The sequence below is a fragment of the Rutidosis leptorrhynchoides genome, chromosome 1, assembly GCF_046630445.1.
Source record: "Rutidosis leptorrhynchoides isolate AG116_Rl617_1_P2 chromosome 1, CSIRO_AGI_Rlap_v1, whole genome shotgun sequence".
Lineage (NCBI taxonomy): Eukaryota > Viridiplantae > Streptophyta > Magnoliopsida > Asterales > Asteraceae > Rutidosis > Rutidosis leptorrhynchoides.
Genome location: NC_092333.1, coordinates 483,361,867 through 483,381,964, shown reverse-complemented (window position 1 = coordinate 483,381,964; position 20,098 = coordinate 483,361,867). Strand labels below are relative to the sequence as shown.

General features: G+C 31.0%; 3 protein-coding genes across 4 annotated transcripts; 2 read left to right on the top strand and 1 right to left on the bottom strand.

Annotated features, from left to right (window-relative positions):
- The first annotated feature begins 2,430 nt into the window (after positions 1-2,430).
- On the top strand, positions 2,431-4,274 carry LOC139875103 (uncharacterized). The gene is made up of 4 exons (XM_071862471.1): positions 2,431-2,509; positions 2,639-2,713; positions 3,566-3,778; positions 3,872-4,274. The coding sequence occupies exons 2-4, from the start codon at positions 2,645-2,647 to the stop codon at positions 3,923-3,925; spliced, it is 336 nt and encodes a 111-aa protein (XP_071718572.1). The 5' UTR covers positions 2,431-2,509; positions 2,639-2,644; the 3' UTR covers positions 3,926-4,274.
- Positions 4,275-11,504: 7,230 nt separating this feature from the next.
- Positions 11,505-15,199, top strand: LOC139875090 (mediator of RNA polymerase II transcription subunit 11-like). 2 transcript variants are annotated; one of them, XM_071862460.1, is made up of 5 exons: positions 11,505-11,649; positions 13,478-13,536; positions 13,619-13,735; positions 14,461-14,661; positions 14,948-15,199. In XM_071862460.1, the coding sequence occupies exons 2-4, from the start codon at positions 13,483-13,485 to the stop codon at positions 14,635-14,637; spliced, it is 348 nt and encodes a 115-aa protein (XP_071718561.1). In that variant the 5' UTR covers positions 11,505-11,649; positions 13,478-13,482; the 3' UTR covers positions 14,638-14,661; positions 14,948-15,199. The 2 variants fall into 2 exon arrangements, with proteins under 2 accessions (XP_071718561.1, XP_071718566.1); XM_071862465.1 differs by having other exon boundaries at positions 13,443-13,536.
- Positions 15,200-15,841: 642 nt separating this feature from the next.
- LOC139875083 (oxysterol-binding protein-related protein 3C-like) lies at positions 15,842-19,830 on the bottom strand. The gene is made up of 10 exons (XM_071862453.1): positions 19,546-19,830; positions 18,822-18,915; positions 18,572-18,688; positions 18,417-18,489; positions 17,803-17,921; positions 17,542-17,663; positions 17,281-17,457; positions 16,761-16,905; positions 16,454-16,632; positions 15,842-16,338 (listed from the first exon to the last, which is right to left on the bottom strand). The coding sequence occupies exons 1-10, from the start codon at positions 19,635-19,637 to the stop codon at positions 16,092-16,094; spliced, it is 1,365 nt and encodes a 454-aa protein (XP_071718554.1). The 5' UTR covers positions 19,638-19,830; the 3' UTR covers positions 15,842-16,091.
- Positions 19,831-20,098: the final 268 nt, after the last annotated feature.

Below are 20,098 nucleotides of genomic sequence, written 5' to 3'. Positions count from 1 at the left end.
TATAACTTTTGGAGTTTGACCGAGATTTGGGTAGTTTAACCCCCAAACACCATGCTCATAGTGTCGTTTGGAATTTAAACTCTTATGGTCGAACTTGGATGTTTTGAACGAAACTCGTAAAACGGCCGATGTGGGCCCTGTTTTGTAAAACTCATTTTATGATTGAATCGTATGAGTTTTTCATACTAGAACATGTTTTGGAAAGCGTTTCGTCTAAATATGTCGGGAAGTGGGAGATCTTTATTTGAAAATGGACAAAACCGGACAGAACTGATTTGGGCATGTGCGCGCCGCGCACCCTGAGGTGGTGCGCGTGGCGCACTCTCCTGATATAAAAAAAAAAATTTGTTTCGCATAATCGGTTGGTTATTGGTTTGGGTTGTTACAACATACGCACTCGCCAAGTGTACTTTTAGGGGGTGATATTTATTTTACGTTAAGTTAGTTACCGAGTGCCCACGGATAAGCATATACTTTATCATACGGATTTGAGATACTGTTTTGAATACGAAATCTTGTGGTCTACATTACATTGTTGTTTACAATCAAACTATAGCTCACCAACATTTGTGTTGACTTTTTAAGCATGTATTTCTCAGGTGCTTAGACATTGCTGCTTCCGCTGTTAGACTTGCTGTTATAGTCTTGGTGCTATAGACTTGCTGTTACAGACTCGCTGTGTTAGACTCCCGCTGCATTATTTAGAGATGTCTCAATCATGGAACTTTTATTTCTTTGCATTCACAACTTTTGTTACATTTGAATAATTGCTTTGTAATGACCTTTGTGTCACATACTTATGTTAATGCTTTCTATTCGTAGAAGCACGTTATCCTTGTAAAACATTTGACGTTGGTAAAGACGTCATCTTTTGTAAAACATTTGACGTTGGTAAAGACGTCATCTTTTGTAAAACATTTGACGTTGGTAAAAACGTTATCTTTTCATGAATGCAAAACTTGTTTTTAAACAGCATATAGTGTTGTAACCGTGTAATGATCATGTTGTTGATGATCCGTACACATTGATTTTGTACGGGGCGTCACACATAATAACGGCGTTTTAAATGGAAAATGATTACGACTTATTTTAGGATAAGATTATAATGTGTGGCAAATCAATGCATTGTGTGCCTGACTGCATGCTAATATAAATTAGCGTATGACTTAATGAATAAGTGTGCACAAAGCACGTGATACGCATGAGCGTTTAATGTGAAAGCATGCATATCATTAATGAGATAATCTTGAGTATCCTTTAATGTATATAACTAGATCTTAATCGGCCCGCGCGATGCGGCGGGGCCTTTCGGCTTGCATATTGATATTTAACATAGCGTTATGTATTTACAGAAGGAAAAACGGCCATGTGTAAAGCCCCGTTTTAGATGTCGGTGTTTAACATTTTTTAAAAAGTGTCCGTTTCGAACGTAGTTGGTTTCGTTTTGTTCGTAAAATTATTTCTAGTTTAATGGTTATGATGGTGAGGAATAACTCGCGGGGAATAGAAAGATAAGCCACATCTAAGATGTAAGTGCGGTTAGTATTTTTTAAAGAGCATCCGTTTCGGACGCAGTTAGTTTCAATTTGTTCGTAAAATTATTTTTAATGGTGCTTTCGGAGAATTTTAACTCGCGGCGAGCAAAAGGATACAGCCTGTTAAAATTTTGGGTGGTGTTTGTTTATGGTTTTGTAATAAAATAATAAATTTACGTTTTATATCCCTGAAAATTTTTTGAAGTTACAAAAAGACCCCGAAATGGGGTGAAAGTGTAAATATGGGGTGGGGGTAAGGGTTGTCGTTTGGTAAGCTACAAATGGAAAAAACGACACATTTTTTCTCTTCCATTAATATATAAGGTTAAGGTATAAAAGGTAGAAGATAGATTGATTTGAAATTTAACAATTAATCTGAATTTAAATTTCAACCACTAATTTAGTAATTGTAATTCAAATAAAAATTACTTTATTATTTGATATTTTGTTATTAAATATAAATATAAATTTAATTGTTATAATATTAATTTTGTGACGTCCCGGATTATAAATTACTCTCTCTCATATTAGTAGTCGTTTTGACTTTAAGTGTTTTTTCTTTTCAACTTTGACTTTAAATTATTACTTTTGTGTTATATAATACTTAATGAACATTATACCGTTAAAAACTATATTTAAAAGCCAACTCATCGATATAACTTTTATCAAATAATATTTAATACAAATAAAACTTTTAAAATCAAAAAGTTGAAAATAAAACACATGCAAAGTTAAAATGTTTTTACCTAGAAGGGTATATCTAGTGTATTAAACCTGAAAAACATGGGCTTAAGAATCTAACTAAGCCCAAAAAATATGAGCCCTCTATTTTGTACCTGCAAGCCCATGCTCAATCTCAAAAGCCCTAGAATTCGCCAAATCATAACCACAGGAAGCGCAGTAGTTTGAGTTGAGTGATCGGAACCAAAAAATAAAGAAAATTGTATCAGCAATCACAACAACAACAACAACAACAATTACAACAACAAGTACGATTGATTTAGATCTGTGGTTAAAGAAAATTGCATTATTAATCATATTGTACGAGAACTGATTAAAATATATTTAATTTATTTGATTTTATCTATTTATTAATTTTGCAGAAAAAAATGTCGATCGGAGAGCTTGCTTGCACTTACGCTACTTTGATTCTCTGCGACGATGGCATCCCTATCACTGTAATAAGCTAACTTGAGGTTTATTTATTTATTTATTAAATTTGTAAAATGTTTTTGTTTTTGCATATAAATGTGTGAGTTTATGTGATATGTAACTGCAACTACTTGTAGAAAATTGTATAACTTAAAAATATATAACGCTTGTAATGTTATGATTCTGTTATAGATGTCTTAATTTATGTTAAGCTCTGTATTTTGACAAGTTTATGAATGTTTACATTGGATGATTTCTGAATTTTTTTTTATGCTTAAATTTTGGTGCTATTTGTATGTCATCTATGTACGAAAGAACCAATGGCTTGAGGGTATCGAGGTCACCCTTATAACCTTGAGGTTGAGGGTTCGAGTCCTGCTCGGGACATTTGGTGGTATATATATTCGTCTTAGTATTAGGTGAGCGTGTGAGTTTGCTTTAAAAAAAAAAAAAAATGCAAACACTATTGTTCGATTTGGTCAACAATTTACGTTTAGTATCATTTCAAAAATGATTGTATTCATATCTAGGGATACATGCATGCTTCTATATACTGTAATTGTTTTAGCTGATTTATATAAAATAGATAAAGATAATGTTTCACTTGATTTTCGGAAAGTTGACAGTTACATCTGTAATTTAGCCGATTATATATGTCATATACGTTTGTTTGTTTATGTCATCATTGATAAACATGGACGATCACTTAAATATTGATAATATGTTGGTCATTTGGACAAATGTTGGACTTTCATTAGATAAATTATGTTTGGCTGTGGTGCAGAAACAAATGACAGTATTCTACAACTTAACTGTGTTTGATCGTTTGTACATGCTGAGGAGATATGGTGACGTTTAATGTAATATTGTTGTTGCAGGCTGAGAAGATTGCTACCATTTTGAAAGCTGCCAATGTTGAGTGTGAATCTTACTGGCCAAGCTTGTTTGCCAAGCTTGCAGAGAAGAAAAACATTGAGGATCTCATTGTTAATGTCGGTGCTGGAGGTGGTGGTGGTGTCGCTCCAGCTGTTGCTGCCCCTGCCGCCGGTGGTGCTGCAGCCGCTGCTGCCCCTGCAGCTGAGGAAAAGAAGGTACAGTTATTGTCTTCTTTTTTTTTTTTTTTAGCTGAGGAGTTTAGTAATGTATTTAAATGGATACTTACGTTTGGTAATATGGTGGTGCAGGAGGAACCCAAAGAAGAGAGTGATGATGACATGGGATTCAGTTTATTTGATTAAAAGGATTTTATGTAGTTTATTTAAGTTATCTATCATTTGCAAAGTCTGAGCACTGCATATGTGGGTGCTTTTATGATTAACTAGCAGTTTTAGTAGAAGTATGAGTGTACTCACTTTTGTTTACAAGTGTTAGGTTATGCATTCGGTATGTGGTCATTTTTGCCGTATTATATGAAGTTATGCTAGCTGTTGGATTACTGTGTGTGTTCAAAATAATGACCTGTTGATGTGCAACAAGCATATGATATTTTGTTAGTTGCTGGTTTCTTCAGTTGTGGTGAAGTTGTGGTGCCGATGGTCTCTAGCTACAATGTTTGTTTGTTATCCACATGTGTTGATTTTGTTTCAAGATTTGCCGGAATTTTCATTGTGTTGAGATACTCATTGCTATTTTTATGTAGGAAAAGTATGTTTGTCATCGTTTTTGCTACTGTAGATTTTGCTCTCTTGTGTCCCTGCCCTTTCTAAGCTTGAAATTGCTTTCCCCTTGCCACTTTCAGTTTCACTCCTGCATCTTGCCAATGCATTACGATGAGTTGTTCGCAGTTTCCTTTTTCGCAATACCGAGTTTTTTCGCGTTTTCTCGCTCGGTTGGTTTGCATCTCTGTTTAGAGATTTCATACATCCTCATATTTGTTTTGTCCATGAGGTTTCAACCTCTTAGAGGTCTCAGGCGGAGTTGAAGCATTTGTTGCATGACTGGATTCGTCAAGTGTTTTTAAGTGACTCGGGTCTCGGCTGTTTTAATGTCTTCAAGGCCGGGGTGTTGCACAGATATTTTAGTTTCAAACCGATTAACTAAAAAATCGATTCAGGGAAAACCAAAACACGAAACCGAATGTGAATTTTTCGAACTTCGTTAGGTTTTCAAATTTGAGTTCAATACTTTTTCAAATTCGGTTTAACCGTAAACTGAATAAAATTGAACTCAAATAATATTATATTAATTTAGTTTTAATATGTGTAAACGAAAAATTAATTTTAAATCTAAAGTCATTTTGTTTTGAATAATTAAAAAATAAATATATGTATGATAAAAAAAGTAAAATATAGAATTTAACTAGTCCGGGCTGTGTATTCATATTTAACGTAGCGTTGTGTATTTACGGAGGGGAACACGGTCCATGTGTTAAGCGCCGTTTTAGATGTCGTTGCGTTAAGCGTTTTTTAAAAAGTATCCGTTTCGAACGTAGTTAGTTTTGTTTTGTTCAATAAATTTTTTCGAGTGTAATGGTGCTGTCGAAAAATTTTAACTCGCGGCAAGCAGAAAGATACGGGCTGTCGTTGTGTTTAGCGTTTTTTAAAAAGTGTCCGTTTCGAACGTGGTTAGTTTCGTTTTGTTCATAAAATTATTTCGAGTCTGACGCTGCCGTCGAAAAAATTTAACTCGTGGCGAGCGGGAAGATACGTGTTGTCGTTGTGTTTAGCGTTTTTTTAAAAATTGTCCGTTTCGCGTATAGTTAGTCCCGTTGGGTTTGTAAGATTTTTCGTAATTGAACGGTGGTCTCGAAAAAATTTAACTCGTACCGAGCGAGAAGATAAGGCCCGTTATAAGTTCGGGTGGAATTAGTTTCTTTTATTTTAATAAAATTATATATTTACACTTTTAACCCCTGAAAAGTGAAAACTTGAGGGGTTGTTGTGTAAATGTAGCCGAATTTGAAGGACCGTTTGTAATGTAAACGCAAACTCAAAATTACAATCTGATATAACTGAAACTACACTCATTCCCACCACATTTAGTATATAAGAGTTAATAATTAATGAAATTAACCACGCAGGCTTGCGATCTGGGGGCTTGATTACCCGATGTTTTACCTTCTATGGGAGAGCAAATATGCTCATTGATGGTTTCCTCGCTTACCAAAAAAAATTCAATGAAATTTAATATTTATTTTCTCGATGTAAATATATGTAATCTTTTTGTTTTTTGTTTTTTTGAGATAAAAGAGACTAAATTATTATTATTATTATTATTATTATTATTATTATTATTATTATTATTATTATTATTATTATTATTATCTTACATACTAAAGAGTACCCAATTCTTGGTCGTTTGAGTGCTCTAAACTTCAATCACATTTTTTTCCCCTTTTTATTATTTTTTTTTTTAAATTCTTGGTCGTTTGAGTGCTCTAAACTTCAATCACATTTTTTTTCCCCTTTTTATTATTTTTTTTTTAAATGTAACATCTTACATACTAAAGAGTACCCAATTCTTGGTCGTTTGAGTACTCTAAACTTCAATCACATTTTTTTTCCCCTTTTTATTATTTTTTTTTAAATGTAACATCTGTAAATGCCTAAATTTTGTATTTTTATTTCAATTATTATTAAAATAATAAGTATTATTTTTTGGGTGCCAATTGTCGATGTGATATGAGCGAAACCATTTACCGTAATCTCTTTAAAAATGTTTCCGTTTTTTATGTACAATTTGTTTCAGCTCTATTTTCTTAAGCTTTATCGGAGTCTATATGTATTTAGTTTACGTCTCTTTTAATAACATAATTTTATCATCTGTCGATGCCCGAGTTGTAACTATATAGATATTAAGTAAACCCATTTCCCGTAACAACCTCGAAGAGTTGAATAATTTAAGGATCGCATCTATAATTGAATATCAAACGTGGATTAACGGTTGCAAGTGATTTCGTGTTTAAGCTTCAAATATTATCCTGTTAATTTTTTTTCCTTTTACTTTTTAAAAAGTTTTTTTTTCCTAAAAATCTGAGTAGCGACAGTTAGTGGGGTAATAATTTTCCTAATACATATTTGTGTTTACTGTGACGACCCGGAAATTTCCAACCAAATTTAAACTTTATCTTTATATGATTCCGACACGATAAGCAAAGTTTGTTAAGTTGAATCTCAAAAATTTTAAACTATGTTCATACATTCATTTAACCTCGACCAAATTTCGACGATTCACGAACCATTATATAAATGGATATGATTATATATATATATATATATATATATATATATATATATATATATATATATATATATATATATATATATATATATATATATACATACTTGAGAATGTTAACAAAGTATTAAACATATAATACTTTACATGAACGTATTTGTTTCAATATGTTTATCAAGATTCATTATGACATGATTTACGTGTCTCTGTTGAGAGGTCCACTTTGATTTAGGAAACCTTTCATTTTTAACGATATTCGGAATAATTGGTAAAGTGATTTTACAAATTGGAATAAAGTGTCATTAACGAGGGTTAGTCAAAAGTTAATGGAGATTCTCGTTTAATTTTCAAAAGCATGCTTTACAGTGATTGCTTCGTGTCCCTTGGTAAATTAATTATCTAGTTTTTATATTATTCAAAACATTATTTGATATAATAACTTCTATTATTTAAACGAGTTTAAATTATATAAAACGGACTTTGAAGTATAACTGGTTTTGAAAACTAAATAAATATTTCAATTATATATATAAATTATTTTCCTAAATAAAGATATATATATATATATATATATATATATATACATATATATATATATATATATATATGTATATATACACACACACATTTTACAATGTAATATTAATATAGTTATAAAACGTTTTGATTTAAGTAATATTTTAAATATATTTTAACAAACAACGAGAAGTTGATTTATGGAAGCAAATGACCAAAACACTCAAATGACTAATTTACATTTTGAGTGATATAGTTTATTGATAATCTAAGTCTACATTTTGACAAAGGTACGAGTCACGAAACGTAGAACGCAAATTATAAAAGCGTACGAAGTAACGTTCGAAAAACCGGAACTAGGAAATATGTCGAGCGACAAGGTACGAATTATCGGAACTAAAATTTCGAGTTAACTATGCACGTAAATATAATATAATATATAATTAATTATATAAATTAATTATATTATATATAAAATATATTAAAAACTGTCGGCAGCCCACGTGAAAAATGAATCTGAGCTGACAGATGGTGCCATGCGATCGCATGGACTTACCACACAAACCCCATGCGATCGCATGGGGTGTGGGTGCAGCCAACATGTCTATAAAACGTTCGATTTTGGTTCAGTTCATTTCACAATTCTCAATCTCTTGATCTCTCTCTATATTAAAGTTTATTATTACTATAATTATTGTTAAGATTAATAATAATAATATGGTTAGGAGTATTATTATTAGTATACATAAAATACTACGACGAGGTTATGAGCGTATTATTTCAAAACGGGTTTTATGAGCGGGATAGAGCTAAGAAAATTATGAGTTATAGCTATGGAGGTTATGGGTATGGTTCGGGGGTATTGCTCGTGAGGTCAAACTAGTGTTTATCATCTCCGTCGCGTCTACGTACTTTCCTGCAATATTGAATCTCAATATTGATACGTGAGCATTCATATCTTATCTTTTATATATTAATAGTGTATCCCTGACTAGTGCTCGAGTATATATGTTTATGCATGCTTGAATGTTTATTTTTGTCGTTATATAGTTTATGATAAATCATGAAATTAATACATATGCTACTGAGATAAGGTATATGATATGCATGTCGTTGAAAAGCTGACGAAAAATTAATAACTTTTTATTTAGAAGTCGTGTGGTTTCCATGAACGGATTAAAAGATATGACCAACTGAATTATCATTAATTTTCGCATTATTATTAAAATGATTATTATTGTTACTATCGCCGTTATTATTACTATCTAATAATTATTATTTTTATTATTATCATTATCTAATTATTATTATTATTATTATTATTATAATTATTATTATCATTATCGTTATTAATATAAGGATTATCATCAAAAATTGTTATTATTATTACTATCGTTATTATCATTAAGGTTATTATTAATATTATCATTATTATTATTATTATTATTATTATTATTATTATTATTACTATTATTATTATTATTATTAAAATAATTAATATTTTTATCAAAACTATCATTTTATTATTTTTATCATTACTATTAAAAGTATAATTAATATTAAAACTGTCATTTTTATTAAAATTATCATTTTAATAGAAATATCATTGTTATTATAAAATATCATTATCATTATCATTTTAGTATTATTATTATTAAAAATTATCATTTTGAATAGAATTATTATTTTTTATTATTATTACAGTTAATAATAAAAAGTATCATTATTACTAAAATTATCATGATTAGAATTATCATTTTATTTTAATTAATATTATCATTAGTAAATGAATATTGTTATTATTATTATTAGAATAATAATAATTATTATTATTATTACAAAATAATACAACTTTTACTGAGTATTATTATTATCAATATTATTTTATCAAATAAATATGTAATACAAAGATATTTTTACCACACGTAATATAGTTACATTAATAATACATACCACTATATTTTTATGATATTAAGTGAACTTTAAAATTTTTATTACTTAATATATATAAAAGTATATTTTTATCATATATGATTTTTAATATAAAATTTTTATTTATTAATAAAGGACTTGTATTATTTACTCTAATAAAATCTGATAAATATACTTAAATATATTAAACGACTATATTTAAGTTATATAATAAACATGTATAGATTTTGGAAGTCATTTTGGGTCAAATTGATTTTTTGTTAACTTCTGCATGATAATCTCGAGCATTAGGATTGTGATACACTACGACTTGACCTAAATTGTTAGACAAATATTGACCATTATATATATATATATATATATATATATATATATATATATATATATATATATATATATATATATATATATATATATATATATATAGGTTCGTGAATCCGAGGCCAACCATGCACTTGTTCAGTGCCGTCATTTGCATTAATGCTACGAAATACAGTATTGTGAGTTTCATTTGCTCCATTTTTAAATGTTTTTGCAATATATATTTTTGGGACTGAGAATACATGCGCTGCTTTTATAAATGTTTTACGAAATAGACACAAGTACTTGAAACTACATTCTATGGTTGAATTATTATACCGGATATCACCCTTTTTAGCTTGGTAGCCTAAGAATTTGGGAACATACCCCCAAATTGACGCGAATCCTGAAGATAGATCTATGGACTTTGACACGTCCCATCCAGGTTATGGATGCTTTAGTACTTCGATTTTTATATACAGATGAGTGTACCTGTATATTTTGGGGATATTCTAGATGCATTTTGTTAATGTCGGTTACCAGGTGTTCACCATATGAATGATTTTTGTAGATGAGTGTTCCTGCAGTTAACTATGAAAATGAAATCTTGTGGTCTATTAAAACTATGGAATGATGGATTATGATAAACTAATAAACTCACCAACCTTTTGGTTGACACTTTTAAGCATGTTTATTCTCAGGCATTAAAGAAACCTTCCGCTGTGCATTTGCTCATTTTAAAAATATTACTTGGAGTCATTAATGACATATTTCAAAAGACGTTGCATTCGAGTCGTTGAAGTCATCAAGATTATTAATAAGTCATTTATAGCTTGGATATATTGGAAAATGGTATGCATTTTGTCAACTATCGTTGTAATGAAAGTTGTCTTTTAAAAACGAATGCAATGTTTGTAAAATGTATCATATAGAGGTCAAATATCTCGCAATGTACCATATGTTATTGTATTCGTCCTTATGGATTAGGACGAGTCGCTTAATGTACAACTTCAATTTTCTCTTAAAACTTTCTTAATATAAACGTTGCATATTGTAATTATAAGCTATCAAAATATGTTCAATATATATAGCAGAACTATGTATTGTCGTAAACGTTCTCTTGCAACAATACGCAGATTTTTCACTATTACTAAAACGATATCTAAGTTATCGAGTGAAATTATCTTTCGCAACAACGTGCAATCGCCATTCCGTATATATTTATAAATAATGTTACGTAAATCTGCCATAAAATATTCGATATATGCATAGTCATTTTGTGTATGGCACTATCGGATAATATTAAACGGTATTGTATCGTAAATCCAACAGCTAAATCCGAAAAACACAACAAACGGTAACCGCTGCAACGTGCGAAACGATATGCATTATGCCTATGTATATACATTTTATGCAACGTATCTTCAATAAAACCATAACTAAAAATAAACAGATCTCGACCGCTGCAACGCGCGGCCCGATACAACTCTAGTTAATACTATTCGAAAAGAATAGATCTTTCATCAAGTCAAGTCACAAGACATCATTATTTTTACGGGAGGTGATACTCACACACCAGTTTTTGATCCATACACACTTTTTACCATAAAACTTACAATTATATTCTTAAATTTATCTAGAAAGTTGAACCACTATCATTGTAAGTAAGGATATATTAGTAAATTAGGTGTGTATGTGAGTATCAACTCCCTGTTTTTACCAACCCGTAACCATAAATTTTTAAAATTTCTATTAAAAAACAAAAATTCAATTCATTTTGATTACTGTATTTTATTAGTATTTATTTGAGGTAGAAAATAAACCTAACACAAAATATAAAATAAATACAGTAATTGTTACTCCGCATTAAACAATACTCGTATTTGTTACTGTAAAACCTCTGCTAATCTCACTTTCTACACTCTGTCGACAGCCGGCTTCGGACACCACAATTTTCCCGGTCACTCCTCCGATCAATTTCTTCCAATTATTTCCGACATCCTCCTCCACATCCGGCAATCAACTTTCATAATTTTAGGTACAACTTTTTTTTTTTTTTTTTTAGCCAAGTCTTTGACCTAGATTTTGTTTTGATTTGTTAAATTATTCTATTTGTTATCTAATCAGATTAGCATATGAATTTGTAGGTAACAATTATTGCTTTGTTTGTTTATGAATTTACATGAAATTTGTATGAATACTTCTCTTAAGGTCCTATTGTGTTATAAGGTTATGATTTCTCTATTTCTTTTGAATGTGTTTACTTTTTCTTGCTAAATAAATTTTTATGTTTGTTCATAGTTGCCAACTCGTTACCTGAAATACAAAATTCCGACTCTCGTGACTCGAAAGGCTTCCATATGCCTTGTATATTTAACTATAAATTATAAACAGAGGTATACGGGGGAGTTCTTATATATGACCATTACATACATTCAATGATAATATACAAGGCATATGGAAGCCTTTGCAATAGTGTTGCACCAAAGATGTCATACCATGAGAGCTATGTAAATCCGTGTTTTCCTTGGTAACCTGTTTATATTGTTTTTTGTTATAGCAATCAATAATAAATTCGATTCTAGTATTCATGTTTCGCTAGTCTAATTTTATCTCGACACTCATCATTCTTTGGCTTGTACGAGTACAGAGTCAGAGTCAGTTATTGGGTCATGAATGATTCCAGGTTACAAATCTGTGTTTGCGTAAGTCAACGTGAGCTGACCTGTGATTCATACGAGTACAACAACTCTGTGTTTGCTTATGATTTTCTATGATCATGAATCTTTTTGTGTCATATTTGATATCAAAATCAGAATATAGGCCAGACAGTTGCATCAATTTAAGACAAACTGTCTTTCGCAAACATAAAAACAAATAGATTCATTTTTTCAGCATGTAGACTTTGGACTACATCTTCATCTACAAACATGGTCACGACATCTGACATTTAACATCTTAAAAGACAATACTTTGATCAGTTCTGTTGGATAACTTAAAAAAACAATTGCAAATGAGAGTTAGGAATAAGGCTAATGCTACACTTACAAAATAAATTTACAAAATGATACTCCATATGTCATTATTGGTTAGTTTTAATCAACTTTTACTTCTCTCTCTTTATTTTAATGGTGCCACATCATTTTGTAAAGAACGTTTTGTAAAAATTTTGTAACCATAGCATTCCTCTATGAATAAAGTTGAATCCTTTTGTCTGAATTAACTTATCTAGTGCTACCCAAGTTCATCATTGATATATAGCAAGGGTTCCAGCAATAATCAGCCAATTGGTTAAGTCCCGTGAACAAGGTTGCAAAATTCGCTATTCTGGGGATTAATCGGTCAGGACTTTGGAAGGAGTATTCGGCAATTTGGGGATTAATCTGATTGTACTTTTTATACATTTAAATATTAAATTCAAAATTATATGTGTAAATATAGAAGAAAACTATAAACATAAATATTAACATAATTGTCTCAAATCGTTCATTTTGTTCATCTCTAAAATTCTAGTTTAAATTCTTGTTAAAATATTGACCAATTTTGACTTTGACCAACTTTGATCAACATATCCTGTTTTGACCCATTAACCACCACTGACCGATTAATTAAATGGATTTTGAAAAATTGTAACGGATTGCTCTTAAAAAGGAGTAATCGGGGATTAATTGAGAGTAATCGAGTTTTTTGCAACAGTGACAGTGAATGGTATATTGTTACTTTTATTTATAATTTTAGTATATATATATATATATATATATATATATATATATATATATATATATATATATATCATCATAACTCTTGCCTGTACATTTTTTTTCCTACAAGGTATAACATCATTTAATAGACTTAGTTTTCGTTAGGACCGATGGATTCGCAGAGCCAGAATGCATCATTGCAACGTCTACAAACCGTTGAGAAGGTAGTACACATTTCATATATGAGTCAAAGATTCATGATAGTGCATTTGAACTTGATTATAAGTGATGGGATATTATTTACAGAGAATCGTTAGAGTATTAGAACTTGCTGGTGGGGTGATGGAAGAATTCTCGAATCCTAGTGGACCCCGGAAGGAATTGGTCAACAATCACTGCAGCGAGTTCATGCAACTAATCAAGGTTTTAAATTTTCTTCATTGACTGGATGTTAATTCATTTTTGGTATGCTACAATATTTACTTTTGCTAACCATGAAATTTCGGTGACCATTGAAACTTTTCCTTGTACTTCCATTGTTAAAACTCTCTGCGTATAGTAAACAAATAACACCTTTAACTTTTGCTTTTGATCTGTTTTTGTTTGATACTTCGATGCTGGTAAAGAATATTATTCACTTTTAGTTGTTCTAAATTATTTGAAATAGGGATCTTACTGATGCGGTGTAAGATTGATCAAAAAAGGGAACACGTATAATTGGCCAAACAAGACGAGACTTGATCCACAAGGAATTGGACTATAAGTTAAATATTATAGCCATCAAGTCTTTTAGTTATATTCTAAATCTTAATATGATTTGTTTTCTTATTGGATTAGGATTTTAGTAGTATTAGTATCCTTGTAGGTTTAGTGTTTCTCTTGTACAAATAGTATTGTTTTGATAATGTGTGTTGTTGTTGTTGTTTTTTTTTTTTTTTTCCTCCTGTTTTTTGGTATATAAAAGAGTAGAGAAGAGTTTTTCAACCTTTTGGTGTACTCTGTTGTCTTAGTTGATGTCCGGTATACGATATTACCCCCTTATTATTTTTCCGGTAACACGTTACTCATTATCTAAATGTCTGAAAAACGTTAATTGTTTAAATATGTAGCTTGTGCTACGCCACTTACGTATGTATAATGATGGTTAGGATATACAAGTGACTTTGAGAGAAGAAATCAAGAGCGCTTGCGAGTACCGTCCCTTTGAGAAGTGTGATTACATTGCGAGAATATCTAACGAACTCTGTTGCGAGAAAGTTGAATATGTTCTTGAGAAATTAGATGGGATGAAAGAAACAATCGGTGAATATCACAGAGCAACATGACTTACGCTGGCTGACTCGGATATTGTAAGCTACGTGTTATATCTTCTTGAAAAAAAAAATTAGGAAAAAAAACTGTAATTTTTAAAAGACAGTATGATAGTGAAATACTGAATTTAACCATTTTTCATTAACTTAAGAGCCGAGTTAGCGATGTTACACAGTTTTTTACCATGAGGGAGCATCTTTATAATAGAAAAATCATTTCTCACAAAATCTTACACACTTTTGTAGTTCACTTCACACAATTTCATACTTGACCCCTTGTTTCTAGTTAGGGTTTGCTGACGCTTGCCACTTCATTCTTTTGCAGGTTTGCGAAATTCAGAGGGGTTGAAAGCTGGAAAACTGAAGCCACGGTAAGTAGTTAATGAAGCTCGTTAATAACGTTAAGTGCTTCAAATCGACTAGAATTATCTTAGGTTTGATAAACAAAATGCTAATGTGTCAGCTTCTTGATTGAACAAGGTTCTGGTTTCCAGAATTTATCTGCTAAACATATAGAAGATTGTGGTGAGATGATATAACACTCGTTTTAACATACAACACTGTTTTGCCCTTTTAACTGTATTGTTGATTCGTTGTACGGTTAACCATCTCAAGATAATTTAGTAGTTGACGTCCTTATATCTTCACAATAGATTAACGTCTTACTAGTATCATATCTTTAGGTGATCATAAAAAAGGTCGAAAACAGTCATGGACCAGTTAGACTGTGTACATCTAAGTAAAAAATACTTTTCTTTACAGTGTAGTCTGCACAGATAAAAACCTTATGTTCCTATTCATTGTTACGGTTGGGTTCAGTCAATCAATTCTAGCTAGAATGTGTATTTTTTGAGGTTAATGCCTAATAATTATTCATTTTGATTCATGTTAGTCTATTATGGTTGGTTTGAGTTAGTCGATTGAAGTTTAATTGACGTTAGCAGTAGAACATAATTCTAAAGATTGCCAAATATAAACAAAAGCATGACACTTTTATTAGCATAAAAGTAAACGAGTAAATAATAATAAGGTTTTTCTATGAGAAATGTTTTTCCGTGACCATTCCTTGACTCTTTTATTGGTCACCAAAAATATGTAGTGAACTTTTAAAAATGAACTTATTTTTCTTGAGATGGTTTTTAGCATAAAAAGTGTCAGCTAATAATAAGGCCCTCGGTCGAGTATTTAAAATAGTCAACAGACTTTACAGCATACGAAAGACAAACAAAACAAAATTATCATTACACTAAAAAATTTTGCACAATAAAATATATATTAACAATGTCTACTGATAAAATTTGAGAAGGCTGAAAATAGTAGAGCAGATATCACTACAATTGCAGAACCCAAATGCCAGGTAACCAAAATTCAGCATTTCAGTCGTATGCAAAGTAAAGATTTTAAACAACAAGTAAACGAACCAAATGTGCTACGACAACATACATAAATTTGAAATCAAATCTTCTACCTCACTCAGCTTCTGCAACATTACCATATTGCCAAGGGTTAAATTCTATCTTTGTGATATCAGCATTATTTGTGTTTTCATTACCAACAGCCTCTCGGTGTTTAGAATAGTTCCCGTTGTACTCGTAGATCTCCAAATCACCCCATGGCGTCACACAAACCTCTTCGGTCAAGTCAAACCATCGAGGAGTAAATTTCTGACCTTTTGCTTCTCGTGTCCTCTTCTCAGCTCTCTGCTTCTCTTCCAAACTAAATAAATCAAGCACGACACCTTAGATTTGTATAATAATAATAATATAAATAAATGTTTAAACGTGTGTATAAATAGAGATTATTTGAATCAGAGATAAAAAGGAGGACATACATGCTCTTTTCTGAACCAGCTTTGGATATGTCACCCTGCTCGAGTGCATATCTATCTGACCGCAAGCGAGAATCTGACGCCAATAAATTGGTTGGTGCGGTATCAAAGCTGTTGACTTTATGAGCAAAATGTGTATACTGAAATTTGTCATTTGCTGGGGTCTCAGCAACTTTCCAGACCTTAAAAAAAAAAAAAAAAAAAAAAAAAAAAAAAAAGACATTTGGAACAATTGAATTTAGCACAAACTTTATTCCATCCGGTGGCACAAATAGCATAGTATCTTAATTTAATTTAATATAAGTATTACCTCCTTAAGGTCAGTGCCTGGAAGGGGTTCCCCGTCCGAATCGCAAGGCTGATAGCTCAAAGACGTGTTCCATTTACCCGTCATTAATATCTTCGGTTCTTCAGCAGAATTATATACGTATCCATCTACTTCATAGCGACCAGCACTACAAAATTTTTTTTAAAAAAAATGTACGTATTTACTTTCTGACAAAGGATCCATGCTAATTCTATAAAATGGATATACTGATATCGAATGAGTAAGTGACGACTGCTAAAACGATATTATTACATTAGTTTTAATTGCAAAGACAAATTTACTACAATAAAATATACATGAAGATTGTGACTTTTTAAAAAATGAAAAGAGTTGTTTAACCCGTTGCCAAACAGTATTTTATTTGACCCGTTTGAAATTAAACACGGCCCATTGATAAGTAAACAGGTCAAAAAGCCACATGTAAGCTTCAAATCTTTCTCAATATTTTGTTAGCAAAAATTAGCATCAAGAAGCACACAGTACTTGAACAAATGAAACATACCCAAACCAACCACAGGGTTGAAAATATAGCACGACTTTGTCTCCTGTGGTCAAGTTGGTCAGGACCATCTCGCCTGGATTGTCAACCCATGTCCTTCCAAATATTAGATTGTTAACTTTTGTGGGAGGGGGCACCAATTCTAGGATCACTCCATCTTTTTTTAGCTGCAAACGCGTTCTGCATGTATATTATATAAAGTTAGCTTCATATAAATACAATTATATTTTGACAAATCGATAATCAAGTTAAGTGATAGATTACCTTCCAAGAGGATATATATCAAGTGAGTTGCCAAGAAACTTGGTCTTCACCTTTGAAGTAATATCATACACAAAATGCTCATTTTCAGCACGTGCTGCACTTATTGGAGGGTGATGAGAAACCTGATACATATATAAGATAGTTAAAGGCGAATTAAGACATTTTGCCAGCATATCATGGATTTATTTAGCAAGAGACATAATAACTATAGTGACTGTAAAGTGATGAAAAATTGAGCATACAAGGGCTTAAGAAATTCACCTGCTCCGCAATAAATGTAATTCCTTCATGATTCACCATTTCATATGTTTCACCAAGAATAGAATTGAAAGGCTTCCATGTCCGTTGCAAAGCAAAATACACAGATATAAACCATGATGCTGTAACAGAAAACATTTAAAACACTGTCAACCTAAATGTATATGTATAACAAGCTTATTAGATATATGGGATGACGATTTCAACCCATTACATGAAAACGGATCAATTTGGGTTGCATTTTCTGGATAACAAGTCAAATGGGCAAAAAAGTGCCAGCTTCTCCAAAGGGTATTCAAATGCCTACATTCTCTTAAATCATTATGTTATACTCCAATATATAGGCATGTAATGATTCACAATACACAGTTTTTTTGTTATCGTATTACAAAATTGATAATTTATAATAATTCAAGTACATGAACAAAAAGGTGGTGGTTGGTCAACCCGCCCGTTTGACCTGCACCCATTTTGACTCAATACTAAAGCTGCCTACCCATCAAGGTTGCCACCAGGCCCTGTTCCTTAGTTTTATTTTGGAAAGAAATGGAAGGAAATGAAAAGAATTTTTTAAAAAATGGTGTTCCCGAGTTTTAACACGAGTGAGAGATTCTTACCCGCATAAACCATCCGCATGTTTGGATCTTCACATTTATCTGCTAGCTCTAGCAGATAGGAGTATTCCATCAACTAATTAAACAGTACAACCGATTAGCAAAAACTCAATAACTTATGCAAAATCAGTGACTACGATAAATAATGTAAGACATACCTCAGCCATTTTCTGCAGCATAGTCATCGGCTCGAAAATGAGCACCGGTAGAGTCACCATTGATGTGATGTCAGCACCTATATACTTTTGCATCATCTTCCAGTGACTGTCCCGATCCTGCAATAAAACGGCGTTCAATTCAATTCGTGAATAGTTTCATGAGTAAACAACAACTACAATACATATAATTGACATTAAATTGGTCAAAAAAGACGAGATTGTGTATAATTAAACAAAAACAACAATGCACCTCTTGTTTCCATCTTCCTCTTTGTGCTTCAACTTCAGCATCTTCTGTCCCTCCTTCGGGATTTATAACCTCCAGACCCTCATAGCCAAGCAAACTAACCATACAAATGAACCCAAATAATCATCAATGCAACTTTATGGTATTACAATTCAGCATTTGCTATAATCAATCTTCATCTTCATACATACAAACTGTTGTCGGAATTTAAAAGTTTCCCCTCACGAGAACAGGTCAAGAATAGTCTATCATACACTCGTACTCTCCATCTCAAAACTAAGATATATTCTATCTTGACTTCAAATTGAGCCATTTAAACATCAAAATCGATACATATTATCTAGATGAAGTCTTTAAACAACTGAATTACATTACTAATAAAGTCAACTTGTTTTCAAACAATTAAAAAACCATGACCATATTAAATCTGAAATCTGAAATAATACTTATATTTATATTTCACCAAAACAGAAGCAATAAAAAGTAATGAATTATTCATCATACAATCACTTTCAAGTTTCAATGCTCATTAATTCACCAAACACTTATGATATAATAATAAAAAGCATCAAACAAATCAAATCAATTTTGTAAAAGGATAACCACAAATTAAACCAATTAAGTAAAATAACAGTATCATAAGGACATTAGCACATCATTAAACTGGTAGCAACAACTATATTATTGATAGAATTAATATATATTTATGTATGTATGTATGTATTACCCGTTAACTTGATTCTTGAAGTTGGATAAACTAGAAGCAAGCGATGAGAAAAAGCCACCACCACCACCACCACCACCTTGCTTCTGTGCCATATCTTGATACTGATACGAAACCCTAAATCTTAACTTGCTCCAAAATTTGAGTTCCTTTTTGGTGTATATGATATGAATCTGTAACAAATTGAGGTTCAAATACTAGTTGGGAACAAGTAAACAGCACAGATCTTATAATTGATTAACAGATAACAGATAGATCAAAAAGTGATTCGAATAATATATATATATATATATATATATATATATATATATATATATATATATATATATATATATATATATATATAAATATAAATAAAAATATAAATAAAATATATAATACTGTATGATTTGAAAATATTATTATTATTAATTTATTATGATTATGATTATGATTATGATTATGATAAATAATAAATAGAGTTAGTATTATAAATATAAAATATAAATATAAAATATAAATTTATATCTATGTATCTATATAGTTTAATAAACATCTAAAATGATGATATCATCAT

Coding starts and splice junctions, on each gene's coding strand:
- LOC139875090 (XM_071862460.1), top strand. CDS start 13,483: ATGGATTCGCAGAGCCAGAATGCATCATTGCAACGTCTACAAACCGTT. Junction 13,537..13,618: donor GTCTACAAACCGTTGAGAAG/GTAGTACACATT, acceptor TATTATTTACAG/AGAATCGTTAGAGTATTAGA. Junction 13,736..14,460: donor AGTTCATGCAACTAATCAAG/GTTTTAAATTTT, acceptor AATGATGGTTAG/GATATACAAGTGACTTTGAG.
- LOC139875103 (XM_071862471.1), top strand. CDS start 2,645: ATGTCGATCGGAGAGCTTGCTTGCACTTACGCTACTTTGATTCTCTGC. Junction 2,714..3,565: donor ACGATGGCATCCCTATCACT/GTAATAAGCTAA, acceptor TTGTTGTTGCAG/GCTGAGAAGATTGCTACCAT. Junction 3,779..3,871: donor CTGCAGCTGAGGAAAAGAAG/GTACAGTTATTG, acceptor ATGGTGGTGCAG/GAGGAACCCAAAGAAGAGAG.
- LOC139875083 (XM_071862453.1), bottom strand. CDS start 19,637: ATGGCACAGAAGCAAGGTGGTGGTGGTGGTGGTGGTGGCTTTTTCTCA. Junction 18,916..19,545: donor TTCAAGAATCAAGTTAACGG/GTAATACATACA, acceptor TTGTATGGTTAG/TTTGCTTGGCTATGAGGGTC. Junction 17,458..17,541: donor GATATATATCCTCTTGGAAG/GTAATCTATCAC, acceptor ATATACATGCAG/AACGCGTTTGCAGCTAAAAA.